Raw genomic sequence first — 25,421 nt, 5'->3', positions numbered from 1 at the left:
TAAGGTTCATCTCAACTCTCAGGTTTCTGTCAGCTGAGTTTCCTGGATCAGCTGGCAGGAACCCATTTTCAGTACATGTATGTGTGCATGCCCTTCCCACCCCCCTCCCTCCTTTTTCTCTATTTCTTCTCTAATACCTCAGAGTCTCCTATAAGTGCTATCATGACGGAGAGTTTGCGCTTCATTCCTGTACTCAGTGACTTTGACATTGTATTACACTTTTCTAGCAAGTTAAAAGTAGACAGCATATGGTCAGCTTCCACAGGGTACATCTCTCGACATTTTCTTTTTAACTAGAAAGAGAAGCCAGAATTTACATGATGCTGACTTTATCCTCAGAGAGTTCTTAGATCATAACACATCTACAAGGGTTAGCAAAAATAAGTTTACAGTTGTGAGTATGTGAAACACACAGTTATTCTTGTATTATTATTCGTTAATTATTGTATTTTATTTGTATTATAACGGTAAGACACATCAGCACTTGGATCAGGAAGAATACTAGAACCAGAACTTGAAATACAACTGAACTGGTGTTGAGTTTACCATTTTCCCCTTGTGTATTCCCTAGCCTGAACTCAAAGCAATCCAAAGCCTGGAAATGCAGTGAAGTGTAAATAGAATGAGATTAAGGAGAAACCCGCTAGTTCTTGTTTGAGGAGTGGAAAAGGGAAAACCCCTAACGTTCTGAGAGAGTGCAGAAGGCCCAATCCCATTTCCCCTCTGCTCTCTTGTGGCCTAGACCATGGGAAGTCTTCCGGGCGGGATGGTGGCAAGAACAGAAAATAATGGGAACCCTCAATGAGCTCAAGTGGTGAGGGAGGTGAGCCTTCTCAGTTTAGTCAAGCCCTGGATCCAAAAGGACAGGGCCAAACCCACCTGCTTTACCACTCTGTCTGTCTTCCTGCCGCGTGGATGTGCACGATCATGAAAGCCAGTGATTTCTGGCTGGGGGACTGAAAGAGAAATTTTTGGGAACTGGAACATTCTGGGGAAGTTGTTGGTGAGCTCATGTGTTTACCCTGTCATTTGCACACATGGATATAATCCTAATTAGAATACCAAATTTTAAAAATTATGCTAATGAGTAAATCTCTACTGAGATGTGTAGTGACCAATGGGTAACACAGGCTGAGACTAAAATAGCACTATTAAGATTGAACTAATATGGGAACCACAGCCCACAGATATAAAAAAAGATGTAGAGTGTCACGATATATTATTGAAAACATTCAGGATAAAAACAAAAGTCAATTGGCACACAAAAAGCGACAAAAATCTCATCTCATATAGAAAAGACAATCAATAGACATCAATGATAGGATGGCATGGATGTTGGAATCTATAATAGTAAAAGTGTAATATGTAAATCGACCGAACGACTGAAGAGCAGAATGACCAACCGGACAACCACACTATGACACCCACTGGCATCAGGCCAGCCAACATGGGTGCGATGCAATTGGTCAGGGGTCCAGCCATTGCCCCACTGATCGCCCTGCAGAGGAAGGCCCAGGCCACTGGCCAGTGGGGCAATCAATCAGGGGGTGTGTGGCGGTGGATGCGGGCAGCACCAGGCCAAGGCGGATGCAGGTGGGGGGCGGGGCTGTGAGGCAGCTGGGACCACGAGGGCCCCAGCAGCTGGGGCTGTCAAGACCTACCCTTGCATGAATTTCATGAATTGGGCCTCTAGTTAACATATAAAGTATTATCAACATATAGAAAATATGAAGAAATAAAATGAAATTTTAGAACTAAAAATTTTAAAAATATTTTTATTTATATCAGAGGGAGAGATAAAAACATCAATTATGAGAGAGAATCATTGATAGGTTGCCTCCTGTATGTGCCCCACTGGGGACCGAGCCCACAACCTGGGCGTGTGCCCTGACTGGGGATCAAATGTGACCTCCCAGTTCATAGGTCTGATGCTCAATCACTGAGCCACACTGGCAGGGCTAGAACTAAAAATTTAATAACCCAAATAAAAAGCTCATTTGGCTTAATAGTAGAATAGAAATGACAGAAAGGAGGGTCAGTGAATTTGAAGATAGATAAATAGAAATAATACAATCTGAACAATAGAAAGAAAAAATAATTATGAAAAATGAAAAAAGCCCAAGGGACTTTTGGGACAACTTCATGTCACAGAACTTCTAACATGAGAGAAGAAAGAGTATGTGGCTAAAATAATAATTGAAGAAATAATGACAGAAAACTTCTCAAATTTGGCAAAAGATACAAACCTATAGATTGAAAAAGCTGATTGAGCCTGATCTAGATAAATCATAACCAAATTGCTGAAATGTAACAAAGAAAAACTCCTGTCAGAACTCAAAGAAAAAATGATAAATTATAGGGGAATAATTCAGATGAATTTTGATGTTTTATAAACATGGTGTCCAGAAAGCAGTAGGACAACATTTAAATCTTTTTATTGATTGATAAAGAGAGAGAGAGAGAGAGATCCACCCATTACACACTCACTGATTGCTTCCTGTATGTCCCCTGACTTGGAATTGAACCTGTAAACTTGGTGCATTTGGATGATCCTCCAACCAGCTGAGCTATCCAGTCAGGGCAAGAACATTTTTCAGTCCTTACCCAAGGATATTTTCCCATTGATTTCTAGAGAGAATAAAAAGGAGAGAGGAGTGGGGGGGACTTATAGAGGGGGAGAGACAGAGACAGAGAAGCATCAATGTGAGAGAGACACATCGATTGGTTGCGTCCCACATATGCCCCACTGGGACCTGGGAACCTGCAACCACGGTAAATGCTCTTGACTGGGAATTAAACCCATGACCCTTTGGTCAACAGGCTAATGCCTAACCACTGAGAAAACAGGCCAGGGCAAGAACAACATTTTTTTTTTAAGTGCTAATGGAAAAGAACTACTGACTCAGATTTCTATGTCAAGTAAAAAATATCCTTGTGAATTAAGGATACTCTCAGGTGAAGGAAAACTAAGAGACTCTTTAGCGAAGAGTATTGGCATAAATGGACTGATTACAGCATGCTTTTCAGACAGAAGAGAAATGATACAGAAAACTTGAAACATCATGAATAATGAAAGCACCGCAGAAATGGTAAGTATAATAACTATTATTTTCTTATGGTTCTTTAAACACACTAGATCATTTTAAGCAAATAATATTTTCTGGTAATGTTTTCAGTACAGTGGAGCCTTGACTTACGAGTTTTATTCGTTCCGTGACAGCTCGTAACTTAAAGTGAACGAGTGAGACATGTGATGCTGGGCTGATGTTGTGGCATTCACTGTGACGTTCGCTGCGCCAACTAGCGGTGGGGTATCTGAAGCTGGCTCGTAACCTGAATTTTAGCTCGCAACTCAAAGCTCGTATCTCGAAAAACTCGTTAGTTGGGACACTCGTAAGTCAAGGCCCCACTGTATATGTATGTGTCATTTATGCCAACTCTAGCCTAATCAGGGGTGGGGAACGTCCTGCTCACAGGCCATATATGGCCCGCAAATCATTTCATCTGGCCCTGTGAGTTAATTAAATGTTTGACCAAATATAGCAGGCTAATTTTAAGTTGATAGTTTTTTATGGCCTGCGAATGCTGTTATAAATATCCAAATGTCCCTTGGCAGAAATAGAGTTCCCACCCCTGGCCTAAAGGAAGGACCTACAGTGTGGTAAGATATCTACATTCAAATAAAGTTGAAAACTATTAATTACAAATAATTAAAAAGCTAAAGTCTGTATTTTGTAACTCCTATAATAACCAATAAAAATGTACACAAGATATAAAATAAAGTAAAATAAAAATCACAATAAACAAAATGGAATACGAAAGAAGTCCAAGAAGTCCAAGTAACCCAAAATAAGACTGCAAAGAGGAATCAGGGGTAGTGGTGGTGGTGGGGAAGCAGTGAGAAAAACAGAAAACAAATAATAAAATGATACATTTACATCTAAACATATCAATAATTACATTAAAAATAAATAGTTTAAACACATCCATTAAAAGACAGAGACTATCAGATTGTATACAAAACATGACCCAACTATACAATGTCTACCAAAACTTACTTAAAACTTAATTATATAGGTAGGTTTAAAGTGTTTGAAGAAATACCATGCAAACACAAATCAAAAGAAAGCTGGAATGGTTATATTAACATCAGATAAAGTTGACTTTATAGCAAAGAAAATTACCAGAGAAAAAAGAGGGATGTTACATGTTAATCAGAGGATCATTTCAGGAGATCCAAGATGGCGCGGCAGAGGAGGTGGGAGCTACACTCACTTCCTCCCGGGACCAAGCTGGAATTACAGTGTCTTAAACACTGGTCTGCCCAAGAGTCCCTCCATAGAGGCCCAGAAATAACATACCCAGTGGCCAGATTCAGACAACATCTGAGCAGGATACAATAAGCTTCACAAGCAGCATATCCAAAGGGAGATCTCAGCAGGCAGCAAACCTGCTGAGGCGAATTCTGTTTTGTGTCGTCAGCATCTGCAAAGCAGCTCACATGCCATGGTCAGGGTTCAGCCACACAATCAGCCAGCCTGAGGGTTGATGTCATGCACAAATGAGCCAATAGCAATCAAGATTCAATTATATCAGGAGAGCCCACATAAAACACACAAGGGACATTCCTAGAGCACCCAGCTCAGGTAGTCAAGGAAACTGCAACACTAGACACCTGTGGGGACCCTAATCAGAATATGCCAGATGTTCAAGGCCAATTGGAGTGTGGGGGCCCTGTCCAGAGTATGTTGGATGTTCAAGGCCAGTCTGAGCAAGGACACAGTAATTGTATGGTATGGACTGTGCAGGCATACCTTTCTTTTTTTTTTTTTTATATATATATATTTTAAGAAGCCTCTTTTGTCTGAGTTGGTATAAAGATATGCTGTTAACCAACTAGTGCGCAGCTGCTTGGTATGGCTCCTGTGTTTGCTACTGTATTAGCAAGGGCTGCTTAGTTAGGCTACTGTGTTTGCAATGGCTGCTATATTAGCAGCAGCTGCTTTGTGGGGCTCCTTGGAAGAACTGTTTTGTCTGATAGCTCCTTGGTAGCAATGGCTACATGGTCTACATGGTCTATAGAGACTCTCCTATACGCCTATGACTCCTCATGTCTTCTCCATCCAATACCTGGCATCTACAGGGTACAGACCCTAGCAGAGAAGGCCCCATGAACCCCACAGTTGGCATAGTTGAGCAGGATTAGGGAGAAAGGTGCAGTGAGCAGGGTTCAGGACCTGTGCACCTGACATTTGGCGTTATGAACAGGATCCAGGGGTACATGCCCTATTCACCCTGCTGGAGGTCATGTTTCCTCAAACTGGGCTGGGGTTCTGGTAGTGGTGGTTCTGATGAATTGGGAACAGGACGAGGTGATGCTAGTGGCAGAGGAGAAGACACTGCGGTCCCTGCCGGACCAGATCCCTCAAGAGCAGCAGGGAGCAGAGCAGCTTGAGAGAGACTGAGCTTCTGTGATCTGGGTGGAGGCAAAGGCGAGCCCAGCTTCACTGGGGCAGCTGTTACCTGGGGCGGCCACAGCGGGAGTCTTAGCAGGCGAAAGATGGCAGAGGAGGAGGGCTGAGAGCCAGAGCCTCCGCCACAGGTAATGAGCATTTTAGCAATGCGCATGGAGGTTTTGATTCTCACTGGCGACTTGGAAGTCAAGCAATGAGAGAAGGGAGGATAGATGAAAGGCCTAGTGGTGTGCTGCTGGCCCTCCCGAGGCAGCTGCCAGTGGAGCCAGAAATCCAAGAGAGTCTGGAGGGAAGGCACACCCCTAGGCCTGAGCGCCTCCGGGACTTTTAAACTCTTCCAGAGAGAAGGAGTTTGATCTCCTAGGCCAAGGAATGGGCCGAGGTACCCAGTTGGGGGAATGGGCCCAGAGGACCAGTTAGATACTGGTGCAGAATGCAGTTTGCTCTGTAGTGGCCTGGATAGATATGCAGGCCTAGTTGCTAATGTAGATGGTACAGAGGCAGATCTTCCATGTGCTACAAGCAACTCTCTCCTATACCAGAGTGCATCTTAGGGAGATTGGACAGATAGTGTTGCAGCTAGGGAAGGCGAAGATCTTCCAGCCCACACACAGCTCCTACAATTCTCCAGTATGGCCAGTCAAAAAGCCTGACAGCACCTGGCAACTGGCCGTGGCTTGCAGAGAACTGAGTAGAATGATTCCTCTGCTATACTTCACAGTGTCGGATGTAGCAGATTGCATAGATCACCCTGCACTTGGCTGGTGCCTTCTTCTCCATGGACAGGGCTCCAGAGAGTCAAGGACAGGTTGCTTTTGCATGAAAGGGTTGACAGAGGACTTTGATCGCCCTCCCTCAGGGATGTTTACATTGCCCTACCATTTATCATGGTTTGATGGCATTTGGCTGCCTGGTTTGGCCATGGTGCCAATATTCCATTGTGTTAATAATGTTACACTAATTTCTGACTCTCTTGCAGAATTTGAACACAGCTGCCAGCAGTTGTTACAGACTTCTGTTGGTCTTTTGGGGTATTGGCATGTGTCCAGTCTCCACTTGGCACCGTTGTTATGGCCCTGTGTCAGTTGTCCTAGAAGGGGGCAATGTAGGGTTGAGCCCCAGAGTAGAGGGTACCTAGCTACCAAGAGGGCAGTCACCCAGGTGGGCGGAGAAGGTTACCCATCAGGTTTTGGTCGCAGTTATGGAAGAAAATTGGGAGCCAATACTCTCCTGTTGAGAGACAGTTGGCAGCTATATGTACTGCCTTGCAGTCCTGTTTGAACACATTCATGTTGGGAGTGGCACAAACCCCAACTTTTATAAAATGGGGGGCCTATTTGGAACAGAGGGCAGCAGTCAGTACCAGACCTCTGTCATAGGAATTGCAAACCCTGTTGTGTCCTGTGATATATGAGATCCTGTCAAGGGATAAAGCTCCTATGGAGGAACTACTCCCTAGTCCAGCCGTGGGCAAACTACAGCCCGTGGGCCGGATCCGGCCCGTTTGAAATGAATAAAACTAAAAAAAAAAAGGCCGTACCCTTTTATGTAATGATGTTTACTTTGAATTTATATTAGTTCACACAAACACTCCATCCATGCTTTTGTTCCGGCCCTCCGGTCCAGTTTAAGAACCCATTGTGGCCCTCGAGTCAAAAAGTTTGCCCACCCCTGGCCTAGTCCATTCTGAGAGAGTATGCCACCTCTTCTGGAGACCATGTGGTACATAGACAGGTCTAATGGGGAAGAGCTCTACTACATAGACAGCTGTGATTGTCTGCATACAGACAACTATGTAGTTCAATTCAGATATTAGGCAAAGTGGCCCTTTGGCCGTTAGAACAAACTGCTGGGCTGTCTTTGTAGTTACCACAATGGCACAAGCAATAGTGGCTAGTAGGTCATCACCCCATGTGGGGACAGGAAATGTGAGCACCTTAGGGGTGGACCCACCTAGTCTAAAAAATTAGGCTTGACAAGTATATACAGAAGTATCCTCAGACACTGCATGGACTGCATAAAAGCAACAGATGAACTGTTGTGACTCAAGGCCTTCCCCATTGGCAGAGGGGAAACAAGGAGTATGGACCTGGCCATGGTCTGTTACAGGAGAAGGGCCCTGGGTAGCCTTCCTATCCCTTTGGGAAGCAGGTACAACTATGTTATAGTTGCACCCCTTGATCCACCCTGGCAATATAACCAGTGTCCTACAAGAGATAGATAGGGAAGTATAGGCCATACAAGCCCTTTCTCATGACCTGCTCCGAGAGTAGTGGGATGGACTGTCAGGAGCATGGTGCTGGGTATTCATAAGTTTTACTACTGGGGCCAGAGTACTGGTCATAACATATTATAATTTGTATTGCTGTTGTAGACTCTGTGCTCAAGGTGCTAGCTTGTGGGCCAGGGTACCCCTTAGGAGACCATCCAGTTAAGGGATGGAATGTGGAAACCCTAATTAGAATACACCAGATGTTCAAGGCCAATTCCAGTGTGGGGGCCTGTCCAGAATATTCCGGACATTCAAGGCCAATCTGAGCAAGGACACAGTGATTATACAGTATGGACTGTGCAGGCATACCTTTCTATAACCCAAATATTGATGTCACTAATTGGCAAGAAGCCTCTTTTGTCTGAGTTGGTATAAAGATATGCTGTTAACCAACTAGTGCGCAGCTGCTTGGTATGGCTCCTGTGTTTGCTACTGTATTAGCAAGGGCTGCTTAGTTAGGCTACTGTGTTTGCAATGGCTGCTATATTAGCAGCGGCTGCTTTGTGGGGCTCCTTGGAAGAACTGTTTTGTCTGATAGCTCTTTGGTAATAATGGCTACATGGTCTACAATAAAGATTCTCCTATAAGCCTAAGACTATTAATATCATCTTCATCCACTGCTTGGTGTCCACATAGTTCCAGTTCCTAGCAGAGAAGGACCTGTGCTCCCACAGTGCCCCATAACATCTACTACATAAAGCCACCCTACAAATACTGGGAGTCATAGTATATCAATCCAATACAGAGCAACAAATACAAAGAGGCAGCCAAAATAGGAAACAAAGAAAAATATCTCAAATAAAATAATAAGACAAATCTCCAGAAAAACAGCTAAATGAAATGAATGCAAGCAATTTATCAGGTATAGAGTTCAAACTAATAGTTATAAGGATGGCCCCGGTGAGGTTGAAATGGCCCCGGTGAGGTCGGGACGGCCCCGGTGAGGTTGGGACGGCCCCAGTGAGGTTGAAATAGCCCCGGTGAGGCCGAGACAGCCCCGGTGAGGTTGGGACTGCTCCAGTGAGGTTGGGACAGATAATGGGGACCAGTATAGACTGATGAACAGGGGTAGATGCAGAGGCAGAGCAACATTGAACAGACTGTCAAACTACAGTGGGAAGCCTGGGGAGGGCTTGGGGGGGATTAAGAGATCAACCGAAGGACTTATATGCATGTATATAAGAATAACCAATGGACACAAGACACTAGGGGCTAGGGGCCGGGGGAATGTCAAGGGAGGGGAAAAATGGAGACATATGTAATACTCTTTGTAATACTTTGAAATAAAAATTATATAAAAAAAGAATGCTCAACAGCTTGAAAAACCACACACACCACATAGAACCATAAAAGCAGTCAGAAACAAAGAATACAATATTTGAAATAAAGAATACACTGAAAGAAATAAACTACATTGGATGAACCACAGGATCACAGGATCACATCAGCAATCTGGAAGGTAAGGTGTGAAAAACATCCAATCAGAACAGAAAAAGAAAAAGAAAAAGAAAAAGAAAAAGAAAAAGGAAAAGAAAAAGAAAGAACATAACTTTAAAAATGAGGATAGTTTAAGGGACCTTTGGAACAACATGAAGAGAAAGAAAATCCACATCATAGGGGGAACAGAAGGAGAAGAGAGAGAGGAATCAAGAAACAATTTGAACAAATAATGACTAAACTGATGAATGAAAAAGACATATCAGTTAAGGCAGTGCACAGAGTTCAAAACAAGATAAACCCAAAAAGGTCCACACCAGGACACATCATAATAGAAATGCCAACTGTTATGGAGAAAAAGAAAATCTTAAAAGCCATAAAAGAAAGATAGCTACTTAAAAGGGCTCCCATAAGACAGTCAACTGATTTCTCAAAGAAACACTTCAAGTAATGCAAAGCAAGGATTTAAAAACCAAGACTACTCACTAGAAAAGATATCATTCAAAACTAAAGGTGAAATAAAAATCTCCCCTGACAAGAAAAGGCTAAAGGAGATTACCACCACCAAACCAACATTGTAAGAAATGTTAAAGGGATTGCTGTAAGAAGAAGAAAAAATATATAGAGAGGAACATAGGCATAAAGAGTAAAAATGGCAGCAGAATAAGTGGCAGCTCACAGACATGCTCCCAGAACCAAACTGGAATTACAACTAAAGTAAAAAAGCAAAAATAAAAAACCCCACCCTGAATAATCAACAGAAGACTCATCGGAGAGAACCCTGATAACCAAAGATGGAAAGTGGAGACAACATAAAAACTGGTAGGAAGGGTGGAGATGCAAAAGGGCTGGATGGGCTCCCACAGAGAGCAGCTGAAATTCCAGAAGGATATCTCAGCTGTGAGGGGTTGCCACTGAGAACTCTGGGATCTAATCCCCAAGTTGGGCCCACCAGCAGGAAATACCAGAACAGAGAAAGGTGCCCCCATAACATCTGGCTGTGAAAAGCAGAGGGTTGCTGTCTGTCAGGCAGAGACAGCTGGAAATGCAGGCACCGTCCTAAAGGACCAACACACAATAATCCTATCTAATAATAGACAAACATGGTAATTGACCATACCTTCGCTATACCTCCCATGGGCTAATCAGCACAATATGCAAATTAACCCAACCAAGATGGCGGCCGGCAGCCATGCAGCTGAAGGAACCCAGAGGCTTGCTTGCTCCAGTGATGAGGGAAGCCAAGGTTCCCCGCCTGCCGCGGCCTGGCTCTGATCTCTGAAAGCAACAAAGTTTCAATTATAGAAGCTAAACAAACTCCAGATACCTGCTTTCAGCAGGCTGTGGCCTCAGAGCTGGAGCGAGCAGGAGCCTCTCAGCTCTCAGCTCCAGTGACAGCAACAAAGTTTCAATTATAGAAGGTAAATAAATCCCAGAATTAAAAAAAGAAAAAAAGGAGAGGCTGGGAGCTTCAGTCGCCGGCCAGCCTGAAAACAGCCCTCAGTCCCTCACTCAGACTGGCCAGGCACCCCAGTGGGAACGCCCACCCTAAACGGGGTGTGACCAGCTGCAAACAGCCATCAGCCCCTCACCCAGGCTGGCCAGGCACCCAAGCGGGACCCCCACCCAGATCCGGGACACCCTTCAGGGCAAACCAGCTGGCCCCCACCCGTGCATCAGGCTTCTATCCTATATAGTAAAAGGGTAATATGCAAACTGTCCCTAACAACAGAAAGACTGGGAATGACTGGTCACTATGAAACACACTGACCACCAGGGGGCAGACGCTCAATGCAGGAGCTGTCCTCTGATGGTCAGTGCGCTTCCACATGGGGGAGCTCTGCTCAGCCACAAGCCAGGCTGATGGCTGCCAGTACAGCGGTGGTGGTGGGAGCCTCTCCTGCCTCCTCAGCAGTGCTAAGGAAGTCCGACTGCAGCTTAGGTCTGCTCCCCGTTGGCAAGTGGACATCCCCCAAGGGCTGCCGGGCTGCCAGAGGGATGTCTGATTGCCATCTTAGGCCCAATCCCCCGGGGAGCAGGCCTAAGCCAGCAGGTGGTCATCCCCCGAGGGGTCCCAGACTGCGAGAGGGCGCAGGCCGGGCTGAGGCACCCCTCGCCCCGAGTGCACAAATTTTTGTGCACCGGGCCTCTAGTATCTATATAATAGGGGTGCCAGAAGGAGAGGAAGCTGAGCAAGGAATAGAAAACCTTTTTGAAGAAATATTGACAGTAAACTTCCCTGACTCGGGAAGAAAAAAGTCACACAAGTCCAAGAAGCACAGAGAGTGCCTCTCAAGATGAATCAAAAAAGACCTATAACATGACACATCATAATTAAATTGGAAAACATAAAAGACAAAGAAATAATATTGAAGGCTGCAAGACAGACAGAATGTCTAAGGGATCTGCCATTAGACTATCAACTGATTTCTCAACAGAAATACATAAGGCCAGAAGGGAATGGCAAGAAGTATACAAAGTGATAAAAATCAAGGGAATGAATCCAAGAATACTCTATCCAGCAAGGCTATCATTAAAAATTGAAGGTGAAATCAGGAGCTTTGCAGACAAAAAAAGGCTAAGGGAGTTTACCACCAAGCCAGCAATGCAAGAAATGCTAAAGGGACTGGTGTAAAAAAGAATAAATAGAAAGAGAGGTAGGAATACAGGCATAAAGAATAAAATAACAACAAATGAGAACTTATCATTAATCTTAAATGTAAATGTATTAAATGCTTCAATCAAAAGATATAGGACAGCCAAATGGATAGGAAAACAGGAACCTTATACTGTATATACTGTCTACAAGAGACCCACCTCAGAACAAAGGACTCATACAGACTGAAAGTGAAGGGATAGAAAAAAATTATTCAGGCAAACGGAAATGAAAAAAAAAAAAAGCTGGGGTAGCAAAACTTATATCTGCCAAAATAGACCTCAAAGTGAAGCCCATAACAAGAGATAATGAAGCTACTTCATAATACTAAAGGGTTCGATACATCAAGAGGATGTAACTCTAGTACAATATACTAGTATGCATCCAATACAGGAGCATCCAAAAACAAAAACAAAACAAAACAAAACAAAACAAAAACTTCTGGAAGATATCAGGGGAGAGAGATCAACAGCAATACAATCATAGTTAGGGATTTAAATACCCCATTGACATCATTGGATAAATCTTCTAGACAAAAAATCAACAAGGAAATGGCAATCCTAAATGACTCACTAGATCAGATGGACTTAATTTACATCTTCAAAACATTTCACCCCAAAGCTACAGAATATAAATTTTTCTCAAGTGCACATGAGACATTTTCAAAGATAGACCACATATTGGGACACAGGCTAAGTCTTTACAAATTCAAGAAGATTGAAATGATATTAAGCATTGTTTCAGATTACAATGGCATAAAGTTAGAAATCAACTACAATAAAAACACTCAATAACAATCAAACACATGGAGGCTAAATAGCATGCTATTAAACAGTGAATGGGTTCCCAAATATATCAAAGAAGAAAAAAAAACATCCTAGAAACAAATGACAATGAAAACACAACAATTCAAAATCTATGGGACACATGAAAGCAAACCTGAGAGGGAAGATGATAGAACTACAGGCCTACCTCAAAAAATAAGAAAAACTGGTAATAAGGTATCTAACCCTCCAACTTAAGAGATTAGAAAGAGAGCAAGAAGAAAGCCCAGAATAAGCAGAAGGAAGGAAACAATAAAGATCAGAGCAGAAATAAATGACATATAGACAAAAAATACAATACAATACAAAAGATCATTAAAATCAAGAGCTGGTTCTTTGAAAGAATAAACAAGATTGATGAACCTCTTGCCAGACGCACCAGGAAACAAAGAGAGAGTACCCAAATAAATAAAATCAGAAATGAAAGAGGTGAAGTAACAACTGACCCCACAGAGATACAAGAAAAATCATAAAAAAATACTATGAACAACTCTATTCTAACAAACTGGATAATCTTGACCAAAGCGACATATTCCTAGAAAAATACAATCTTCCAAAAGTCAATCAGGAAGAATCAGAAAAGCGGAAAAGACCAATAACTACTAATGAAATTGAATAAGCAATCAATAAAATCAGAGCAAATAAAGTCCTGGAATGGATGGGTTTATAGGCTAATATTACCAAACAGTCAAAGAAGAACTAACATCTACCCTACTAAAACAATTCCAAAAAGTTAAAGAGAAAGGAAGACTTTCAAGCTATTTTTATAAGGCCAGCATTTATCCTAATTGCAAAATGACAAAAAATTAGAGGCCAACATCCACGATAAACATAAAAACTAAAATCTTCAATAATACATTAGTAAATGAGATCCACAAATACATTTAAAGAAGCATACACAATGACTAAGTGGAATTTTGCCAGGGATGCAGGGCTGGTCCAATACTCACAAATCAATAAATGTGATAGATCACATAAATAAAATGAAGGATAAAAATAACATGATCCATAGATGCAGAAAAAGCATTCAACAAAAACTGAGAACCATTTATGATGAAAATGCTCAGCAAAGTAGAAATAAAGACATTATATCTAACATTAATAAAGGCCATATATGAAAATCTGCAGCCAACATCATACTCAATGGGCAAAAACTAAAACCATTTCCCCTAAGAACAGGAATAGGACGGGATGCCCACTCACACCACTCCTGTTTGACATAGTATTGGAAGTGCTAGCCATAGTGATTAGACAAGAAGAAAAAATAAAGGCATCCAAATTGGAAAAGAAGAAGTAAAACTGTCATTATTCGTGGATGACATGATATTGTACATAGAAAACCCTAAAGATTCCATCAAAAAACTACTAGATTTAATAAAAGAATTTGGCAATGTAGCAGGATACAAAATTAACACCCAGGAATCTATGACTATTTTATACACCAATAATGAACTCACACACAGAAAGAGAAACAAACAAATTCCATTTAGCATTGCACCAAAAAAATTAAGATACCTAGGAATAAACTTAACAAAGGAGGTAAAACACCTGTATTCAGAAAACTATAGGGCATTGAAAAAAGCGATAGAGGAAGACATAAACAAATGGAAGAATATACTGAGGTCATGGATTGAAAGAATCAACATCATTAAAATGTCCATACTAACCAAAGCAATCTATACATTTAATGCAATCCACATTAAAATACCAATAGCATACTTCAAAGACCTGGAACAAACTCTCCAAAAATTCATCTATAATAATAAAGGCATAATATGCAAATTGACCAAACAACCAAACAGCAGAATGACCGCCCAGATGCCCTTCTGGATGACCTTCCAGACAACCTTCTGGACGGAGCCTGGGATGCGAGGGTCGAGGCAACTGGGGCTGCAAAGGCCTACTCTTGAAAGAACGAATTTTGTGCACTGAGCCTCTAGTATGAAATAAAAAAAGACCCCGAATAGCTGTAGCAATCCTGAGAAGGAAGAACAAAGTTGGAGGGATCATAATATCAGATATCAAGCTATATTACAAAGCCACTGTTCTCAAAACTGCCTGGTACTAGCACAAGAACAGACATATAGATCAGTGGAACAGAACAGAGAACCCAGAAATCGACCCAAGCCACTATGCTCAATTAATATTTCACAAGGGAGGTAAGAGCATACAATGGAATCCAGGCAGTCTTTTCAATAAATGGTGTTGGGAAAATTGGACAGATACGTGCAAAAAAATGAAACTAGACCACCAACTTACACCATACACAAAAATAAACTCAAAATGGATAAAGGATTTAAACATAAGATTGGAAACCATGATAATCTTGGAAAAACCCATAGGCCGCAAAATATCAGACATGTTGTAGACACAGCTCCCAGTGCAATGGAAACGAAGGAGAAAATAAACAATGGGACATCAAAATAAAAAGCTTCTGCAAAGCAAAAGAAACCATCAACAAAACAACAAGAAAGCCCACTGCATGGGAGAACATCTTTGTCAATGTTATCTCCGATAAGGGCCTAATCTCCAAAATTTATAGGGAACTCATATATCTTAACAAAAGGGAGATATACAATTCAATAAAAAAATAGGCAAAGGACTTAAATCAACACTTTTCCAAAGAGGACATACAAAAGGCCAAGAGACATATAAAAACATGCTCAAAGTCACTAATCATCTGAGAGGTGCAAATCAAAATGACAATGAGGTACCATCTCACACCTGTCAGAATGGCTATCATCAACAAATCAACAAACGATAAGTGCTGGTGAGGATTTGGAGAAAAAGGAACCCTTGTGCACTGCTGGTGGGAATGCAGACTGGTGCAGCCACTGTGGAAGGCAGTATGGAGTTTCCTCAAAAAATTAAAAATGAAATTTCCATTTGACCCAGTGATCTCACTCCTAGGAATATATCCCAAGAAACCAGAAACACCAATCAGAAAGGATATATGCACCCCTATGTTCATAGCAGCACAATTCACCATAGCTAAGATCTGGAAACAGCCTAAGTGCCCATCAGCAGATGAGTGGATTCCATATACACAATGGAATAGTATGCTGCTGTAAAAAAGAAAGAACTCTTACCATTCACAACCGCATGGATGGACATGGAGAGCATTATGCTAAGCAAAAGAAGCCAGTCGGAGAAAGATAAATATCACATGATCTCACTCATTTGTGGAATATAATGAACAACATAAACTAATGAAAAAAAATAGATCCATAGGCAGAGAAGTATGGAACAGACCATCAAACTTCAGAGGGAAGGTGGGGGAGGGTGGTGGGGCGGGGAAAGAGATCAACCAAAGGACTTGTATGCATGCATATAAGCCTAACCAATAGATACAGACAGTAGGGGGGTGAGTGCATGTGCTGGGTGGTGGGGGTGGCCAGGGAGAAGGTAATATTGGGTGGGGGGGAAGGGAGACATATGTAATACTATATGTAAAGAATCTAAAAAAAGGGCATTGGGCCCTGGCTGGTGAGCTCAGTGGTTAGTGTGTCGGTCTGCACACTGAAGGGTCATGGGCTCTGTTCCCAGTCAAAGGCATATGTCATTGTTGTAGGTTCAATCCTCAGCTCTGATCTGGACATGTGTGGGAGCCAACCAACTGATGTGTGTCTCTCACATAGATGTTTCTCTCTTCTCTTCCTTCCATTCTCTGTAAATATCAATGGAAAAAATATCCTCAGGTGCGGACTAGCAACAATAACAACAACAATGGGCAGAGGAGCTGAACAGACACCACTCCCAAGGAGACATACAAACAACCATCAGATATATGAAAAGATGTTCAACGTCACTAGCTATATAGGGAAATGCAAATCAAAAGTACGAGATACCACTGCACATCTGTTAGAATGGCTATTATCAACAAGACAGGTAATAGCAAGTATTGGAGAGGTTGTGGAGGAAAAGGAACTCCCATTCACTGGTGGTGGGAATGTAAAGTGGCACAACCACTATTGAAAACAGTATGGTGGTTCCCCAAAAGTCTAAAAATACAGTTACCTACTGACCCAGTAACCCCTCTCTTGGGTATCTACCCTAAAAACTCAAAAGCATTTATGCAACAATATGTTTATTGCAGCATTATTCATGGTAGCACAGACATGGAAACAACTAAAGTGTTTTTCCAAAGAGGACTGGATAAAGAAAATGTGGCACAAATATATGATGGAATACTAGTCAGCCACAAGAGAAGATTAAATAGTGCCATTTCAGCAACATGGATGGACCTTGAGAATATTATGTAAGTGAAATAAATCAGTCAAAAAAAGCTAAGAACCATATGATTTCACTCATATGTGAGACATAAAACTGAAACTCAGAGACATAGAAATGCAGTGATACTATGGTTACCAGAAAGAAGACGGTAGGAGGCTAGTAGAGGGTAAAAAGGTCCAAATATATAGTGGTAAAAGATGATTTGAATTTGGGTGGTGGGCTCACAATGCAATATACAGATCATGTATCATAGTATATACACTTGAAGCCTATATAACCCTATTAATCAATGTCACCCCAATAAATTTAGTAAAACCACACAAAAATGCTGAGGAAAGCCCACCTCCACATTGACCCCTTCCCTATTCCTGCAACCATCAACTTTGCTGTCCACCCTATAGTGGCTAAATTTAACAAGTTGAGGAGTGAAATCTCTAAAACGAAAATTTCTACTGGGCAGACAGGTCTGCAAGAATGAGGTTTATCAGTTTGAGGTTGACTCTATTTCTCTCCACCCATTTGTTGCCAACAATCTAAGAAAACAATAATCTAAGAAAACAATAATCTCTGATCTGGTAGCCTAGGTCCCTCATCAGGTTATTGCAAGGCAGCTAACATAATTCCTGTAGCAGGGGATTTGCCTTGACTAAAATGGGACAGTGATCTTTGAAATCAGATGCTCCTATAGCTTTGCTCCATATATTTCCAAACAGGAGTCCAGAATTACAACCATTCTTGAAGGACTTGTCACTCACACTGAAAATAACTATGCAATTGAAATAAACATTTATTCCATTTGATGGGGGAGCAACCCCTGCCATTGTGCTTAACTTTAAGTCAAAATGAAATAAAGACTTTGTAATAGAGAATTGTCTTGATGTAGATACACGGTATACTGACCCAATGGGAAGGACTAGACTCCCACAGATAGTGGCCATAGCTGCGCTGAAGAGTGAGTTGCCTACAACGAACGAGTTGGTTCACAGGAGATCTGAGGCCTCGTCTTGCTCTCTAGCCTACAAGACCATAAAACAACGGTTCTCAACCTGTGGGTTGCGACCCCTGAAAATACATCCTGCATATCAGATACGGAGTATTTACATTACAATTCATAACAGTAGCAAAATTACAGTTATGAAGTAGCAATGAAAATAATTTTATGGTTGAGGGTCACCACAACATGAGGAATTGTATTAAAGGGTTGTGGCATTAGGAAGGTTGAGAACCACTGCAACAAGTGATAAAGAGACTGTGCATGGGGGGACAGGTGTATGATACAGTATGCAGATGATGTCTTTATTTTTGACAGTATTACAGATGTCCTCATATCCACCCCTTTCCTCACCTACACCCAGCCACCACCTCCAACCCAACCTACAATACATTATCATCTTTGCCCATGGGCTGTGCATATATGCATATAAGTTTGTTGGTTAACATCTTGCCATCTCTCATGATCTGTGTCTGTTCCATGCATCCAGGCCTCTGAACCTATTTTGTTTGTTAGTTTATTTTGTTCATTAGGTTGCACATACAAGTGAGATCATGTGATATTTGCTTCTTTGACTGGCTTATTTGGATTAGCATAATAATGACCAGGTCCCTCCATGGTGTCTCAAAGGGTAAGAGAGCCTTCTTTTTTATAGTCCCATAGTATTCCATTGTGTAAATGTATCAACAGAATGTACTACTGATGGGCACTTGGGCCGTTTCCATATCTCAGCTACTGTAAATAACACTCTATGAACAAAGTTGTGCATATATTCTTTCTGATTGGTGTTTTGGGTCTCTTAGGATATATTCCCAGAAGTGGATTGCTAGGTCACAAGGCAATTCCATTTTTAATTTTTTTAGGAAACTCCATGCTGTTTTCCATAGTGACCTCACCAGTCTGCATTCTCAACATTACACTAGGGTTCCCCTTTCTTCACATCCTCGACAGTACTTGTTTGTTGATTTATTGATAGTAGCCATTCTGACAGGTGTGTGGTGACACCTCATTATAGTCTTAATTTTCACCTCTCTGATGATTGGTGTCTTTGAGTAATTTTTTCATGTGTCTATTGGCCATCTGTATGTCTTTTTGGAGAGGTATCTATTCAGGTCCTTTGCTCATTTCCTATTTTTATTTTTTAAAATATATTTATTGATTTTTTACAGAAAGGGAGAGGGATAGAGAGCCAGAAACATCGACGAGAGAGAAACACCAATCAGCCGCCTCCCGCACATCCCCCACTGGGGATGTGCCCACAACCAAGGCACATGCCCTTGACCGGAATCGAACCTGGGACCCCCGAGTCCGCAGGCCGACGCTCAATCCACTGACTTTGCTCATTTTTTAAATTGGATTGCTTTCCTGGTGTTAAGTTGTACAAGTTATTTATGCATCCCTGATCATATGTGTCAGGGACAAATATGGGCTACCTTTTCATTTTGTTTATGGTATGTTTTGCTATGCAGAATATTTCCAGTTTGATGTATTTCATTTGTTTATCATTTTATTTGTCTCTCTAGCCGTAGCAGATGTAGGGGCAAAAATATGTGAATGTCACAGATCTTACTACATATGCTTTCTTCTAGGTCTTCTAGTTTTTTTTGGTTTCATGACTTACATTTTTTGGTTTTGTGACTTGAAATTTATCCATTTTGAGTTTATTCTTGTGTATGGTGTAAGTTGGTGGTCTAATTTCATTTTTTTTGCATGTGCCTGTTCAATTTTCCCAACACCATTTGCTAAAAAAAATGGTCTTTACCCCATTATGTACTTTTGCCTTCTTTGTTAAGTATTAATTGACCATGATGGCATGGGTTGATTTCTGGGGTCTTAGTTCTTTTCCATTGGTCAATATGCCTATTCTTGTGCCAGTACCTGGCTGTTTTAATTACAGCGGCTTTGTAGTATAGTTTGATATCTGGTATTATGGACCTCCAACTTTGTTCTTCTTTCTCAAGATAGCTGAGGCTATGTGGGGCCTTTCTTGCTTCAATATAAATTTTTGAAATATTTGTTCTAGATCTGTGAAACATGCCGTTGATATTTAAATAGGGATTGCACTGAATCGGTAGATTGCTTTGGGTAGTATGGGCATTTTAGGAGGCCAGTACTTTATCCGTTAGGCCACTAGGGCTAGTATTGACATTTTAATGATGTTAATCTTTCCAATACATGAACATGGTATTATTATGAACATGATTTTCATTACTTTCAATTGTTAGTATCTTCCTCGATTTTTTTTCAATGTCTTATATTTTTCTGAGTACAGGTATTTTACCTCGTTGGTTAAGATTATTCCTAGGTAACTTGTTTTTTGTTGTTGCAATAGCAAATTGGATTTTTTTAAAAAAAATTCTTTCTGAAAGTTTATTACTGGTCTATTTCTACTTTGCTGAGAGTTTTGTTGAATGCTTTTTCAGTATCTATTGATATGATCATTTGATTTTTATCCCTCATTTTATTCATATGATAAATCAGTAATGTCATTGGGGTCTTAAAGTCCCCTACTATGACTATATTGCTGTTGATCTTTTTCTGAAAGACCCCTATACATTTAAAAATATTTCTAGGAGCTTTTACATTGGGCAGACGTATGTTTACCAGGGTTATATCCTTTAGTTGAATTTTAGTATTTGCTGGAACCTTCTTTTTTTTACTTGTTTGACCTTTGTTTTAAAGTCTATTTTGTCAGATTAAAGTATTGCCACTCCATCTTTTTTTGTTTCCATTTGCATGGAATATTTTCTTTTATCCATTCATTTTTAGGTGGTGTCTTTTTTTTGAGGTGGGTCTCTTGTAGGCATGTGTTTTTTTTGTTTTTTTGTTTTTTTTTTACTTTATCTCACTAATCCTCAATTTCTTTTTTTAAAAATAATTTTTATTTATTAAAGTATTACAAAGAGTATTACATATGTCTCCTTTTTCCCCCCCTTGACATTCCCCCAGCCCCTACCCCCCACCCCCCCGCCCCATGTCTTGTGTCCATTGATTAATCTTATATGCATGCATATAAGTCCTTCAGTTGATCTCTTAATCCCCCCCCCAAACCCTCCCCAGGCTTCCCACTGTAGTTTGACATTCTGTTCAATGTTGCTCTGCTTCTGTATCTCCTCCCCCTGTTCATCAGTCTATACTGGTCTCCTTTATTTGTCCCAACCTCTCTGGAGTAGTCTCAACATCAGCAGGGCCGTCTGAGCCTCACCAGGGCCATTTCAACCTCACCGGGGTCGTCCCTACCTCACGGGGGCCGTTTCAACCTCACCGGGGCCGTCCTGACCTCACCGGGGCCGTTTCAACCTCACCGGGGTCGTCCCTACCTCACGGGGGCCGTTTCAACCTCACCAGGGCCGTCCCTACCTCACGGGGGCCGTTTCAACCTCACCGGGGCTGTCCCTACCTCACGGGGGTCATTTCAACCTCACAGGGGCCGTCCCGACCTCACCGGGGCCGTTTCAACCTCACCGGGGTTGTCCCTACCACACCGGGGTCGTTTCAACCTCACCAGGGCCGTCCCAACCTCACCAGGGCTGTTTCAACCTCACCGGGGTCGTCCCTACCTCACGGGGGCCGTTTCAACCTCACCGGGGCTGTCCCTACCTCACGGGGGCCATCCCAGCCTTACCGGGGAAACAGGAAGTTTGGCCCTTTGTCCCCTGCTGGCGGCTCCCCACCAGACAAAATCTCCAGGCGTTCCTGGTGGCTTAACATCCAGCACTCCTGCCCTCCACCAACTGCACAGACTGCCTGTCTGCTGTCCCCCAGTACCCCACGAGAGCCTGGAACCAGTGGGCATGTTTGTGCGCTTGCTGGTACAGCGGTTCCACAGTGCTGGCCCAGTCAGGCCCAGCCCCGGCCTGCCCGGGACCCGACTCCGCCCCCCGATTGCGTCCCTCCCAGATGCAAGGAGCTGAAATCTGCAGTTTGTTGGGTTGGGCTCTGTACTTGGTGTCTCTGCACATCCTACTCAGTCTCAATGTTCTTTCTCTCCTTCCAGTTGTAGAGCTTCCACTGGGCCAACTTTCCCATGGTTCTGTATGATAGGTGTTTGTCTGATATTTGGTAGTTTTGATGTTGTTGTGTGAGGTAGCACGCACAGGTCTCTTCCTTATGCCGCCATCCTGGTTCTCCTGGGTCTGCTTCTTGAGTGTGTCTCCCATGGCTGCGAGCAGTTGACGTCTGCAATTTGTTGGGATAGGCTGCAAAAGCGCAGGTGGGTCTTTTTGTGCATCTGGCACAGCTTGGATGGGGATGTAAATTGATTAGGGCTGGGTCTCAGGGAGTCTCCATGGCAGAGCAAATAGCACTGGCTGAGTCTCCGCGGCCCCTTGAATCTCTGCCAGGGCTTTGTGTCCCCCAGTGCCGGCGAGCAGCTGTGCGACAGAGTCTCCCTCGCTTTCTGATGGCTGCAAGGCCGTGCTGCCTCTCCCCGTAGGGTCTGGTGCCTCATGATCCCGCCCGAACCAGCTCAGAGGATTTGAAAGTTTGCAAAAGCAAAGGCGTTTCTACTTGTGAGTCTGGCACAGCCCAGATGGGAATGTAAATTGCGTAGGGCGGGGTCACAGGGAGTCGGTGGGGGCGGAGACTCAGCGGCCCCTTGCCTATCCAGGACACCAGGACTTTGTGTCCCCCAGTGCTGGCGAGCAGCCGAGCTCCAGAGCCTCCCTCGCTCTCGCTTTCTGACCGCTGGAAGGCTGTGCCGTCTCTCGCCTTGGGGCCTGGGGCCTCAGAGACCCGCCCGAACCAGCTCAGTGGATTTGAGAGTTTGTAAAAGCACAGTCATTCCCTCTTGTGCCTCTGGCACAGCCCGGATGATAGGGCGGGGTCTAAGGGAGTCGCCAGCGCGGAGGAAATAGCGATGGCGGCGTCTCCGCGCCCCTCGCCTCCTCGGGACACCAGGACTTCTTGTCCCTCAGTGCCGGTGAGCAGCCGCGCGTCAGAGCTTCCCTCGCTCTCCGACCACTGCAAGGCCGTGGCCGCCTCTCCCTGTGGGATCTGGGGCCTCAGAGACCCGCCCCGAGCAAGCCCAGAGGATTCGAGGGTTCGTAACCGCTTCCGATTGAAAAAAAAACACCGCGAATCCATTTGCAGCCCGCCTGGCATGTGACTGCGTACCTCTGGTTTTGGTGCCTCCGCAGCTCCCACTCAGTCTCACTGCGCTTCTTTCTTTTCTTCCAGTTGTAGATCTCCCACTGGGCCAACTTCCCCATGGTTCTGAGTGGTGGTTGTTTACCTCATAGTTGATAGTTTCAATGATGCTGTGAGAGAGCAGCATGCACAGGTCCACTCCCTACGCCGCCATCTTGGTTCTTTCGGCATGTGTTTTTATCCATTCAGCTACCCTGTGTCTTTTGATTGATATTTATTTATTGCCATTTTTATTCTTATGCCTATGCTCCTTTCTATCTCTTTCTTCTTCTTGCAATAGTCCCTTTAGCATTTCTTGCAGTGCTGGTTTGGTGATAATAAATTCTTTTAGTCTTTCTTTTTTTTTCTGTGAAGCTCTTTATTTCACTTTTCAATTTTAAATGACAGCATTGCTGGATACAGTCATCTAGGATTAGACCTGTGCTTTTCATTACTTTCAATACTTCATGCCACTCCCTTCTGGCCTGAAGTGTTTCTTATTGAGAAGTCAGTTGACATTCTAATGGGAACTCCTTTTCAGGTAATTTTCTGTCTCTCTCTTTCTGCCCTTAAGATTCTTTGTATTCAACGTTTGCTATTTTAATCATGATTTTTTTTTTTGAGGTTATATTTGGGGTTATCTTGATTGGAACTCTCTTTGCTTCCTGAATTTGTGTGAAGTTTTTCTTCACCAGAATAGAGAAGTTTTCTGTTCTTATTTCTTCAAATAGGTTCTCGATCCCTTGCTCATTTTATTCTCCCTCTGGTATCCCTACAGTATGGATATTGTTACATTTCATTTTTTTTTCAAAGTTTTCTTAAACTATTCTTATGCTTTTAAATTATATATATTTTTTTGCCACTCTAATTGAGTGATTTTTTTCTACCTTGTCTTCTAATTCACTGGTTCCTCTTATTGTTTTTTCTTTCCAGTGTAGTCTTTATTTTAGCTATGTTATTCTTCATTTTCAATTGGTTGTTTTTTATAGTATCTATGTTTTTTTTTCATGCTGTTGAGAATTCTTAGTACCATTACTTTATACTCTGTTTCTAATAAATGGCTTGCCTACCTTTCATTTATCTGTGTGTGTGTGTGTGTGTGTGTGTGTGTGTGAAGAGAGATTCCTCCTACTCTTTTATTTTTTTTATTTTTTTTGTCATTGAATAAAAAATGGACTTTAATTGGAAACAGACAGATGGCATAAACACTATTAGCACAGAGAAAGCTGTAGTGTAGACATAGATGTCTAGGATATTGACTTTGGCAGTACTGTCTTTACTTTGCATTGCCAATGTTACTCAAATTGAATGGAATATCAGGGAAGGTTGACCTCCCTGCTTAACATTCCTTCAGGCCCATTCTTGCTCTTTTAAATAGATAATTACATGGCCTCATGTAATTTAACAAATAGGTGGCACATCTCTATTTTGGATATTATGCATACATGCACATGTGTACACTGAAAGAAAAATATTGTTATGTTGGCATTTTGCTTTCTTTTGGCAACATTAGTTCAAAATGAAATTTTTTCAAAGCATTTTTATCACAAGGAGGTAAAAATATTTTATCATTTTTAGAATTGGAAATAAGGATTCAGGAATAATTACCGAAATTTTTTACAATGCATCTTAAAACAAGATAAGAAAGTCAAACATAGTGAGATAACTAGTTTATAGGACATTTTTCACCTATATTTGGTTTATCAGATATGATTTAAAGAATTGTTAGATATTTAGTCATTATATTCACAAGGCCATTTTTCAAGCCTAATCTATAAATCCATTTAAAAATAGGCTTTGCAACAAAACATTTAGTAAAAAACACCTGAAGATAAATGTTTTAGTAGAACCCTTTTTAGAAGTATCTTATTTTATCCACAGACTTTATTTTATAGCTTTTGTTTTTGTACATTGAAGAGAGTGTTATTTAAATCAATGGCTCAGACACCAGTATTGATTTGATTGAGACTATGATGAAAATGAATGCATTCTTCTCTGAAAAAATACAAATGCACAAAAAGTTTTTCAATATAATTTAAAGAATTTTATCATTTGAAGCCCCATACTTGGTGGTCCATGCATCTCAGGTAGAAAACCTCTAATTCCAAGCAAATTTATAGGTAACGTTAATAATCCTTCCTTTACCATGAATAAATATAGTAAAAGCTGGATATGATGGTAGAGCTCATTTTTTCTTTTTTTTAAATTAAATCTTTATTGTTCAGATTACATTTGTTCCTCTTTCTCCCCCCCCCATAACTCCCCTCCTCCCAGTTCCTGCCCCACCCTCCGCCCTCACTCCTCACCCACTGTCCTCATCCATAGGTGCACGATTTTTGTCCAGTCTCTTCCCGCATCTCCCATTCCCCTTTCCCCCCCAAGAATAGTCTGTCCATTCCCTTTCTAT

At 42.0% G+C, this 25,421-nt stretch overlaps 1 protein-coding gene across 1 annotated transcript in view; it reads right to left on the bottom strand.

The window, feature by feature from the left end:
• LOC102423824 (ATP-binding cassette sub-family A member 3-like) overlaps positions 1-25,421 on the bottom strand; it is a 372,708-nt gene that overhangs the window by 132,681 nt on the left and 214,606 nt on the right. The window contains 2 exon segments of the mRNA XM_014466690.2: positions 138-285; positions 10,823-10,841. Of these exon segments, the coding sequence (XP_014322176.1) occupies positions 138-285; positions 10,823-10,841 (167 nt within the window).

Source organism: Myotis lucifugus, unplaced genomic scaffold (genome assembly GCF_000147115.1).
Source record: "Myotis lucifugus unplaced genomic scaffold, Myoluc2.0 scaffold_352, whole genome shotgun sequence".
NCBI classification, from domain to species: Eukaryota; Metazoa; Chordata; class Mammalia; order Chiroptera; family Vespertilionidae; genus Myotis; species Myotis lucifugus.
This window is presented reverse-complemented; position numbering and strand designations above follow the sequence as displayed.